Source organism: Eretmochelys imbricata, chromosome 6 (genome assembly GCF_965152235.1).
Source record: "Eretmochelys imbricata isolate rEreImb1 chromosome 6, rEreImb1.hap1, whole genome shotgun sequence".
Classification (NCBI taxonomy): domain Eukaryota; kingdom Metazoa; phylum Chordata; order Testudines; family Cheloniidae; genus Eretmochelys; species Eretmochelys imbricata.
In genome coordinates this window covers 69746346-69758694 of record NC_135577.1, presented here as the reverse complement: position 1 = coordinate 69758694, position 12349 = coordinate 69746346, and the positions used below count along the sequence as shown (strand labels likewise).

The window sequence follows — 12349 nt, the reverse complement described above, 5'->3', positions numbered from 1 at the left end:
AATATGGCAATCAGCTAAACCCTGAGCATATGGGCAAGATTCATCAGCCAGATACTACAGAAAATTCTTTCCTGGGTAACTTGGATCCCGCCCCATCTAATATCCCATCACAGGCCATTGGGCCTATTTACCATGAATATTTAAATTACCAAAACCATGTTATCCCATCATACCATCTCCTCCATAAACTTACCGAGTTTAATCTTAAAGCCAGATAGATCTTTTGCCCCCACTGCTTCCCTTGGAAGGGTATTCCAAAACTTCACTCCTCTGATGGTTAGAAACCTTCGTCTAATTTCTAGCCTAAATTTCCTGGTGGCCAGTTTATATCCATTTGTTCTTGTGTCCAAATTGGTACTGAGCTTAAATAATTCCTCTCCCTCTCCAGTATTTATCCCTCTGATATATTTATAAAGAGCAATCATATCTCCCCTCAACCTAGCTCTTACATAGCATTTTTCATCTATAGATCTCAAAGTGCTTTATACATTAGGTAAATATCATTATCCCCATTTTATAGATAGGAAAACTCAGGCAAAAAACTCCCATGTTTCTCCCAAGACTCCTCTAATCCCCAGAACAATTCTATACAATTTAAGCATACACAAAGAGAAATCATTTTCCAGAGCACAAAAAGGTGGATATGTTGAGCTCCTAATTTGAAGGCAAACAGCAATACACTTCAGAGTCTAGAATTCTTTACCTTCCGATGTAGAAAATACTCTATAATAAGGCCCCACAAATCTGTGAAAGAGACTTTCCGTCCATCATTCTCCATGGAGTTCAGCTGCTGGAAGTAATATTTCAGTCGTTCTGAGGAAAATGCCCCTGCTTTGCTACTAGATACATTATCCCTGGCATTGCTAATTGCACCTTGGAGGTCCTTACAGGACCAGTCTGTGTCTTGATACAGTTCAGACAAACACCTGAAAAACATTTAGATCAAGATCAGTGAATGATATTAAACATCAAATTCCAGCTAAGTATTGTTACTATTGCAGTGTTGAACTGAGAACTGTAGAACTCTGACAACCTAGAAGATTAAATACTAAAGATAACAAGCATTATGAGATGGAGTTTTAAGTTCTAAAATACGCTGGGGAACCTGAGACCAACCGCATTGTTATCACTCTCCCAGCTCACCTACCACTCAGGGTTGTTCTGAAGAGCAGATTAGCTAATGCTGATTAGTTTACAAACATGAGCTAACTCATCCTCACAACAGCCCTGAGAGCTAGGTATGGGGTTCCAAACAGAACCAGGGTAACTGGCTTCCTCCTCTGCACAGCAGAGAATCTGGCTTTGCAAACCCCACTACGCAAAGTATAAGCTAGAGTTTTAGATGAGGAGCAGTACATATTTATTTACATTAAGTTATTTTCCATAACTTTTCCACAAAGGGGGTGAATTTTAAAGCTACAGATGGGAGTTAAGCATCCAACCCTCACAAAACCTCAATGGGAGCATCTACTTCCTCTTTGTGCTTTTGAAAATCTCCCCCAAAGTGTTATCTTTCTGTAATGCAATTATATAGCTTCTACAAGACCCACTGCTGTAGGTATTAAAAATAGTAATGAAACTCTCTTTTTAACCACCCAGAACATAAGGACTGTCAACGTCCGATAGACGATAGCAATATACTGGACCTACTATTTTTTAAAGATTATGTGCATTAAATCTAGCATCTCCCTTGGAGCTACACAAACCCTATCCAGCTAGAAGTTTCAGGGACCGTCATTGCATATTACGCACCAAGTAGAACCTGAAATTCCACACAGATACGTTGTGCTGTCCAAAAGGCTGAGCTGCTGAAGCCCTGACAGGCTGCCATAGAATGACGTCAGTGCTCTAGTCCCACCACCAGATCCCAAAACTGCAACCACTGGGACCTGCAGAGAGGCGAGAAACCAGGGAAGGACACATTCCTAGTTAATTTTTGATCTGCTGTTTAATTTTATATTTACTCTCTACTATGTAAGGATGAGACCCCTAAAACACAGGAATAGTTATATTCCTGTTAATATGCTGATTAAATTCCAGTATAAAGTTAATCACGCCTGATATTTTAGTGATATAGATCATGTATTATAAAGATCGTAGTATTGTCTAGAGAGTCATCCATTTGCTGAAAAGAGGTGTGATGTATATTATGTTCCCCAAATGCTAGTCATTTAATCACACGCCTTGCGATAGCACATGAAACCGACACTGTTATAAGCAAAAAATACATCAATCATTTCTGTAGCACTAGTACCTAAGACCCCAAGCAGAGATCAGGACTATTGTACCAGGCACTGTACACACTGACATTCCTTCTGCCCTTTCCTACAGTCCGAAGTCCTTCAAAATGGGGGTCAGGTTACAACCATGAGCTTTGCTGGGTCCAAAGGCTGGCTTTCTTTTAACATCTCAGAACTATCCTGACAGCACATGATGCAGTAGCTCTAGAGGAGAGAATCCAAAGAAATTCTGGAACCTCAAACCCCAGAAATTTTCATCAACATTCTTGGAAAAATTGTTGGGTTTTTGTTAAAATTACTTTTTGTTCCATAAAAGGAACACCTACAAAAAACCAAAAAAGTCTGAAAAAGATACCAAAATCTAGCACTCAAAATTCTAGGTTTCTAAAGAGAAACTCACCATGGGCTATGCTGTGAATGTTCCGTGAATGGAGGAAAGTCCTGTTTACCTGCAAAGAGCCCTAAATGTTTAAATGATTACCAGTCATAGTAGCTCTACAGCCATCTCTAAACACTGTGCTTCATACCTCATCTTTCCCAGGGGCTTCTCTTAACTTAAGTGTCTTCACTAGTGCCTGAGAAACTATTTTCTTCCTCTTGTCCAAAAATTCTCTCTCTTCTTCACAGAGGTCAAAACCAAGGCGTACATCAAGATCCCAAGTACTGATTATAGAAACGGGTTAAGAAGAAATTAGGAGTTTTCATAAATCTAAAGGGTTGAAACCCCTTGAAAAAGGGTGCATGATAATCTTCTTTAAGCAAATATTCTAGGCTCACAGTCAAATCACTGTATCAAACACGAAACATGACAACCATTATTCAGTTAAAAAAACAGAAGAGCATTTTTTGGTTAAAAGTGAACTTCACTCATCCTTACTATTTTGGTTTGTAGTAAATTCAATCTTACAGTGTCCAAAGACCAGGATTTAATAGTTTCATACAAACAAAATTAAAGTTATGATTGGTTTAAAGAAACAGATAACTGGGCAGGGGTTGGGGATGTCGCCTTCCTCTGTAGCATGGGGCACGGGTCACTTGCTGGAGGATTCTCTGCTCCTTGAAGTCTTTAAACTACGATTTGAGGACTTCAATAGCACAGATATAGGTGTGAGGTTTTTTGCAGGAGTGGTGGGTGAAATTCTGTGGCCTGCGTTGTGCAGGAGGTCAGACTAGATGATCATAATGATCCCTTCTGACTTAAATATCTATGAATCTATGTCTTTAGCAGAGGGGTAGAGTCTCAGAGGGAGGATGCAGGTTGAAAGGCTGGGTTCACTGTGAGAAGTCCAGTGAAGGAAGGTGTCAGGATTAAGATGATAGTTTTAATAGGATTTTAGTTGGTTTAAGAGAAGAAAACATCTTACTGTGGGTTTGTAGATGAGGGCTGGATCAGAAACAAATAAGGTTATGTTAAGAGGCAATTAGGGATAACTTATAATTTAAAAAAATATAATAGAACTAACAAAACATGAATCTAACTAACCCTTATCCTGATCTGTTTTGATTCTATGCACTAATCCTTTCCTCAACTTTTTTTTTATTTTAAGATTGTAAAGCTCTTTGTGCCAGGGGCTGTCTCTTCCTCTTTGTCTATACAGCTCCCAGCACATTTTGGGTACATTAGCAGTAGTTAAAATACAAAACAGCCACTTTATGTTTGCACATTTAGCTGCTCATTTCTGAGGCCTAATCCCAAGGAATTTATGAAAAATTTATTCAGATTTCAGGCCTTATCCTGAGACCAGTGCAACAAAGAATAATTTCACAGTGAAAATCAAAATAGAATTTGGTTAGCAGAAGAAAAATATCCAACAAGATTTCATTTTTTCATTCAACCCAAGAAAGTCTCTAGTAAAATGAATGTACTTCAGGAGCAGTTAACACAGTCACCCAGATCATTTACCATGAGTGTAAAATATTTCCTCATCATAGGATCTGCAACGAACATACAAGGCTCTAACTCACCTCTTTTCAGCCTTTACACTCAGATCCAAACTTTGTCCCTGGAAAAATACAATAAATCCCTGAACCAAAAGGTAGTTTCACAGATGAGCCTACTAACAGGGCATGGAGAATGCCTTCACCATTATCATCAAATATTATGCAAGATAAGCACTTCCACCAACAAAAGCAAATACACAGCACACCTGATTTTTTCCCTGTGACTGTTTTAGTGCAAATAGACTTTTCTTAAAAGCTGTTACACTAGAGTAATATAAAGCTGGAGGACAGGGGAAGATTGCAAGCATTATTCCTCTTGTGAACTTTTGGCTTTTCCTTCCTCTCTTTCACAATCTATTTAATTTTTCCCTTCCTTCTGCAAGCTGATGGGCTTTGACGCTTATTTTGCAGGAATCAGCCCTGAAAATAGCACTTCTGAGAAAGACTGTTGAACAGTCTGCAGTGATCAACATAATTCCAAGACATGCTGTCTTCTTGAGATGTTAACTTTAAAAATGACAGCAAACCTTGGTAGCTGTCAAGAGTTCAATTAAGTCTTCAGTTATGGCAACACAGGCTTTTAGTCCCAAACTTCAAAAATGCCTACTTCTAAATGTTGGAACCTTTATCCCAAGAGTATTAAAATACACACAAAAATATTAGTGGATTACCTCTCCTAAAGGAATAGCCTTGTCTACTTTCTGTCCAACAGGAAGTGATTTAACTGGTATAGTCCCCTGTCCCAGAACTGTGGTGTGCTTTTCCAGATCAGAGCTTATTTCATCCTAGTAACAAACAAAAAAAAAAAAAAAAAAAAGGAGTAATTCTACAGTCATGGAAAAATAGTTTTCATTAAAATAGTAATTTCACCTGTGAAAATATAGAACCAGAACTGTCACAAAGTGGAGTTATTCACATACTGCAACTCACTACAACTCTTCAGAAGGTCTTATGATATCATGTACTTTTGACCACCTTACAGGCTCTCTGTCCACCAAGCCTTCTTTCTTGGGGCTATTTCCATCATTTCAAACCTCTAAATAACTTCAAAAATCTAACTGCTCTCTTTTCAAAATCAACCTGCCACAAAAATGTTTCTCTTGCCCCCAAATGGGGAGTTTTCCTCCAAAAGAGTTGCCCTGGTCTGAAGCCAGTAATGGGCAATATGCAGTGCTGTATTCCTAACAGGTTTAAAGTCCAGTATATTGTGACCTGTTTCAAACAGCACTTCATTCTAGCCCTGGAAGGTCCATTGATATCAGATTCTAGAGTCATGACATTTTGTCTAGAAAAGCTATTTTACTTCTTTTTGGGAGATTCATTTTTTACATAGCCAGTAAAGCAAAGCTCCTTCAATTCCTACAGAATTTGATTCATGCTAACTGAAGCACCTTGTACAAGGGAGGGATGCAAAAAACCAATCCCAATAGAAAAATATTTATGTTTAAAAATTGTAAAAATAGTTTTTCTGTAGCATGTATCACACACCCAATATATGCTAGCATAGCATAAAGGTTTGATCTTTATTTATTTGCACAACTAAATTCATGCTGATAAAGCTTTTTTTCTATACCACACTCGTGTGGGTGGGTGGGGTTGGGGGTGCGTACGCACAGCACAGTGTGACAAGAACTTTATTAAGGTTGGAAATTCAAGCACTTAAAAGTTAAGGACATCCATACAAGTTTAATTCAGCCCCCTTCTGCCTGTGACGCAGTCTTTAATAATTACACAGTCACATACTGGTTTTTTTTTTCTCATTCACACCCACTCTTTTCTTCACAATTCCAGGCCCAGTCTCACCAGACTCGTTGTTCCAGTCTAGTCCTTTCCCACCCCACTTCCACACTGCTCCAACTTTTATCCTCTCTGCATTCAGATCAGATGGCTTCCTCCTCCACATTGCCAGGGTGCCAGCAGGGAAGGAGTCACTGAGAGCATAAGGAAGAGAGGCTTCCTTGCTCTCAGTTTCAGTGCCCAGCCTCACTGAAGGCAGCCATTACACACCGGATAAGTCCATTTTTGCCCCTATAGTCCTGGGCTGTAGGGAGTATGCTCAGTCACACGGTAGGGATGATGCATGTGCAATCTGGTCAGCACTAGTAGCTGTGAGAGGCTCAACAACGCTCAGTGAGGATGGAATCTCTGGAGATTTTAGCAGTTTAATATCAAAAAAGTCTCCGAGCATGTGCAAACTGTGATTTCTATAACTTGGCCAAATTTAGGCGGATTTTCACAGCGATGGCAAAAGGCACATCCTGAGACAAAGACCATTCAGTGCCAAATTTAATGTCCCTTGTGAAAAGCACGGGAGCACTACAGCTGTTCAAAGAAAAGGTCTCCAGATTTTTTATTTATTTTTTTTAACGTGGTCAAAAACATGTTTTTCCCCTTACCTTGATCTCAGAAACAGCTGAACTGCTTAGTCTGAAATTTTCTAAAAGAATCCAGCCTAAGGCTGATACCCAACATGGAAAATTTCAGACTGAACAATTAAAGTCTGACAAAGTTATAGGCCACTGAAAAGAGGATCTTATAATGGGAAGTGTCAGGGAATCTTCATAATAGGTAGCACTACCATCACCATCTGTAACTGCCAGTACTCCATGAGAAAATTGCTTTCAACACCAGTATCTATTTGACTGCTATACAATAGAAGAAACCAATTTTTGGTTTGCCAAAGAAATTACTGGCATGATTATCATAACCATAAGTCAGTGCAAATTACTCCTCAGTCTATTTCATGGACCAGGACGCACCTTGTTTCGGAATGGATATGTTCCAAAAGCGGTTGGTAGGCTACGTAGATGTCAACACATATGCTCACCTGCAAGACAGTTATTGTTTGCTCCAGTTCCACTTCCAGGTCTGGACATATTTCTTTGTCTACATGGAAGACAAATGGGGTCCCAAAATCTTGATCATTGTCCAGCCTGCAGGGAATGCACAGCTGTTTCTCATAGGCCCCCAGCATTGATAGCTTGATCTGACAGCTCCCTGACAGTAGGAATGAGAGGTTTAGGTCAGAAGAGTCACTGAAACACACATCGAAAACTAGAGAATGCTATTAGAAGTAACAGCCAGACCACAGAGACAAAAACTGAAGTCCCCAAGTTCTCTTTCATATGGCACTTGATGGAAAAGATGCAATATCATTAAATTTTTATTTTTTTTAACAGATTTATTAAAAAGCCACTTCTTGAAAGAAAGTAGTAGACAACAGTATGTTACATGGACAGTGAAGCAAAGCTCCTTAGAATTGGATGGCAAGAGGCAAAATTCAGGTGAGGATCCAAACTTCCTCCAGGATAGAATGGATGTGCTAATGAGCAAGCAACAGAGAGTAGCTCTTCCTTGAAATACACAAGCAGACCTACCCTTTTCACTCTGCTTTGACTTCTCATCTTGGTTGATTACACCTTGGAGACACAGGCAGGGATGAGCCTACTTGGAAAAACACAGCTCTGGTTATGAGGTTTGCTTCATTTCCCCACTGAAGCATAATCCAGTGACAATAGGAAGTGGTTTAGAGTATTGATCCTGTAGCAAAACAAGAAGGATAGATTTGTTCCTTCAAATGGACAGGGTTTGTAGGGCAAGGATTGTTGTTTTTTAACTGAAAATCACTTCCCTACACCATAACTTCCTCACAACCTATTCTACACAGCTACAGACTGTCAGGATACACCTCCATTTTTCTATTTTTTTATTTAAACTTACTAAGAATGTGCTTTGTGTTCAGATCCATATATACATACACACACACGGATATGAACACAAATGGATACGTGTGTGTGTGTGTGTGTGTGTGTGTGTGTGTGTGTGTGTATTACACTTCAATCTCTTTCCTCCCCAAAATTTGGGGAAACTAAACGCTGGCTTGATTTGTATTTAGATCCAAATCAGAATGGAACTCAAATACAAGCTGAGCAAACAGCCAGCTTTGCACAGAAGGGAAAAATAGCTTGCCACCCATCCCACAATTCACAGAAACTGCACCATCTCTGCCTATGCAAACACCTCTTACACTGTAATCTCAAAACTCTGCCTTCTAGTGACCATTTGGAGAGAAAGGAAGTCAGTTTCCCACTCCATTCAGTCCTTGGCTTCTCTGATGAGACTGTAGACAAGGGACTACACTGAAGTTAACTGTGCTCATTAAATTTTATTAAATCATCTACATTCCTCCACAACTCTACTGGTCTCCACAGAGAGGATACATGTCTACCTTTGAGCTGAAAGGTGTGATTCCCAGCTCATGCAGAAGTATCCACTCTAGTTCTGCTCAAAACAACACTAGGAACAGCAGCATAGCCAGGGTAGCACAGGTGAATACATACCAGCCCAGACCACCTGGGTACAGACTGAAATGGCTAGGCCAAGCCACCACTCATGCTACCCAGGCTACACTGCCATTGTTAGCATGCTAGCTTGAGCACATCGAGTGCAGGTACGTCTATGTGAGTTGGGAATCACACTTCCTTAATACATTGAACCAAGCAGTTGCTTAAATGGAAGACTGACATGCTGGGAAGTGTAGGTCCATGCTCTTATGAATCGGCCTATAGAATGAAAAGATTTGAGAATGACTGCACTAGGAAATTAATTGATCCCCACCCATTCAGTTCACGTACAGGCTATTAGGCAGCCTCAAGTTATTTTCAGTCACGATTTACCTAGGCTGAATTACAGTCAGTGACCTAGAAGCAAAATGCTCCATATTAGAGTTGTGTAGAGAATGGAAATTCCATTGTGGGGAGGATTTTGAGATTTCGGAGATTGGCTTCATTCTAAATCAGAACAAAACCCAAAAATTTCACAATTCTCCATGAAAGAAAATTCTTAAAAATATTTCATTTCTGATTGATCAAAATATTTCTTCCCCCCCACACCTTGACACCCAATTTTTCTTCAAGATGAAATTTCAGTGAAACCAGCATGATTTCACACCGCATTCAATTTCAATGGCACTTCATTCTCCAATAGAAAATGCTTCAGCCTAAGCTTTTTGGATCAGCTCCACTCCATATCCTCCTATCCTGTTAATTTTCTTAGCTAGCCAGTCCTTCCCTCCATCCTTCATGTGTGATTGGGATTCTTCACTATATAAAGATACCATTTTCATACTACCATTTTCTCTGGAGACTTAGAGAGATTGCCTGAGATCAGGCCCTGTGGCTTCAAAGTTCAGATTCAGCAGCCAACGCTCCAGTGATTTATCCTATTTACTATTACTAATAAGAAATGACTGGACAAAAATGTATGCTGAACTTGCTTATTACAAAAGTTCAAAGGAGTACAGGAAAGGGGGGAGCAGGTAAGTGTCAAATACTGGAAGATAGAGGGGTCAGCAAAATATCACCAACGCTCCAAAGGCATGGTTTTAAAACAGCGTCCTTTCTTGGCTATAAAGCCATCTGCCCTACTGGAAAGAATAACCCCCCATCACAGGACAGTAGCCTAATTTCCAGAAATCCAGGTTAATATTTTTATAAAAGCAAATGCAAGAAGGGACACGTGAAATAGAGGAAACGAGGTGCATAGATTTTGAGAACCCTCTAATTTTGAAATGCTCATCCCCTGTTTAACCACTGAAAGCTGCATTAAGTAACAATTCTCTAATGCATAACCATTATCCCCACTCACTCACCACAAGGACACCATTGGTGAGGATCTCAGTAGGGACATCTGAGCTGTGAAGGTAAAGGGTAAATATGAATTAGTTTTGATTTTAATTTGCCATTGGTCCCTCATTTTGATGCCCCTCACACCTCCCTTTCTATACTGAGTGCTTGGAGGCACCCTGTGTGCTTATGATCTGTAATCGGACACTGAGAATGACAGCTCAGTAAACATTTCCTTCATAGGGCAATGGAAAAAATTTTACTATTAAAGGAGAAACTGCTTCCTGGCTTTGTGCAGCTGTCACGCGCACACACTGATTCCCGCCTCAGTTTCCAGAAGGGAGGCTGGTCTCAAATGGAAGGAGACCAAATTTTAAAAAGGTATTCTGGATAGGCAGGTGTACTGTTAATTGTATTACAGGAATTATTGCAGGTTTCAGAGTAACAGCCGTGTTAGTCTGTATTCGCAAAAAGAAAAGGAGTACTTGTGGCACCTTAGAGACTAACCAATTTATTTGAGCATGAGCTTTCGTGAGCTACAGCTCACTTCATCGGATGCATACCGTGGAAACTGCAGCAGACCTGGCCACTATGGATGTAGAAGCCCTCTACACCAACATTCCACACAAAGATGGACTACAAGCCGTCAGGAACACTATCCCCGATAAAGTCACGGCTAACCTGGTGGCTGAACTTTGTCCTTACCCGTAACTATTTCACATTTGGGGACAATGTATACCTTCAGATCAGCGGCACTGCTATGGGTACCCGCATGGCCCCACAGTATGCCAACATTTTTATGGCTGATTTAGAACAACGCTTCCTCAGCTCTAGTCCCCTAACGCCCCTACTCTACTTGCGCTGTATTGATGACATCTTCATCATCTGGACCCATGGAAAAGAAGCCCTTGAGGAATTCCACCATGATTTCAACAATTTCCATCCCACCACCAACCTCAGCCTGGTCCAGTCCACACAAGAGATCCACTTCCTGGACACTACAGTGCTAATAAACAATGGTCACATAAACACCACCCTATACCAGAAACCTACTGACTGCTATTCCTACCTGCATGCCTCCAGCTTCCACCCTGACCACACCACACGATCCATCGTCTACAGCCAAGCTCTGCGATACAACCGCATTTGCTCCAACCCCTCAGACAGAGACAAACACCTACAAGATCTCTGTCAAGCTTTCTTACAACTACAATACCCACCTGCAGAAGTAAAGAAACAGATTGATAGAGCCAGAAGAGTTCCCAGAAGTTACCTACTACAGGACAGGCCTAACAAAGAAAATAACAGAACGCCACTAGCCGTCACCTTCAGCCCCCAACTAAAACCCCTCCAACGCATTATTAAGGATCTACAACCTATCCTAAAGGATGACCCAACACTCTCACAAATCTTGGGAGACAGGCCAGTCCTTGCCTACAGACAGCCCCGCAACCTGAAGCAAATACTCACCAACAACCACATACCACACAACAGAACCACTAACCCAGGAACTTATCCTTGCAAAAAAGCCCGTTGCCAATTGTGCCCACATATCTATTCAGGGGACACCATCACAGGGCCTAATAACATCAGCCACACTATCAGAGCCTCGTTCACCTGCACATCCACCAATGTGATATATGCCATCATGTGCCAGCAATGCCCCTCTGCCATGTACATCGGTCAAACTGGACAGTCTCTACGTAAAAGAATAAATGGACACAAATCAGATGTCAAGAATTATCACATTCATAAACCAGTCGGAGAACACTTCAATCTCTCTGGTCACGCAATCACAGACATGAAGGTCGCTATCTTACAACAAAAAAACTTCAAATCCAGACTCCAGCGAGAAACTGCTGAATTGGAATTCATTTGCAAATTGGATACTATTAATTTAGGCTTAAATAGAGACTGGGAGTGGCTAAGTCATTATGCAAGTTAGCCTATTTCCTCTTGTTTTTTCCTACCCCCCACCCCCCCAGATGTTCTGGTTTAACTTGGTTTTAAACTTGGAGAGTGGTCAGTTTGGATGAGCTATTACCAGCAGGAGAGTGAGTTTGTGTGTGTATGGGGGTGGGTTTTTGGAGGGGGGTGAGGGAGTGAGAGAACCTGGATTTGTGCAGGAAATGGCCTAACTTGATTATCATGCACATTGTGTAAAGAGTTGTCACTTTGGATGGGCTATCACCAGCAGGAGAGTGAATTTGTGTGGGGGGGTGGAGGGTGAGAAAACCTGGATTTGTGCTGGAAATGGCCTAACCTGATGATCACTTTAGATAAGCTATTACCAGCAGGACAGTGGGGTGGGAGGAGGTATTGTTTCATATTCTCTGTGTATATATAAAGTCTGCTGCAGTTTCCACGGTATGCATCCGATGAAGTGAGCTGTAGCTCACGAAAGCTCATGCTCAAATAAATTGGTTAGTCTCTAAGGTGCCACAAGTACTCCTTTTCTTTTAGGAATTATTGCAGTAACCTTCCATTGCAAGCTAAGACTTCATCAACACGAGCTTCACCACAGCAATGGCAGATAGACTCCAA

At 40.8% G+C, this 12349-nt stretch overlaps 1 protein-coding gene across 1 annotated transcript in view; it reads right to left on the bottom strand.

Moving 5' to 3' along the window:
- Positions 1 to 12349, bottom strand: part of LOC144266762 (cytosolic phospholipase A2 zeta-like) — a 42348-nt gene that overhangs the window by 14117 nt on the left and 15882 nt on the right. Inside the window, exons 6-13 of the mRNA XM_077820262.1 lie at positions 9832 to 9874; positions 7559 to 7625; positions 7009 to 7178; positions 4853 to 4966; positions 4206 to 4243; positions 2768 to 2903; positions 1753 to 1889; positions 704 to 926 (exon numbers count right to left, since the gene is read on the bottom strand). Coding sequence (XP_077676388.1) covers positions 704 to 926; positions 1753 to 1889; positions 2768 to 2903; positions 4206 to 4243; positions 4853 to 4966; positions 7009 to 7178; positions 7559 to 7625; positions 9832 to 9874 — 928 coding nt within the window. The remainder of the gene's footprint in view (positions 1 to 703; positions 927 to 1752; positions 1890 to 2767; positions 2904 to 4205; positions 4244 to 4852; positions 4967 to 7008; positions 7179 to 7558; positions 7626 to 9831; positions 9875 to 12349) is intronic.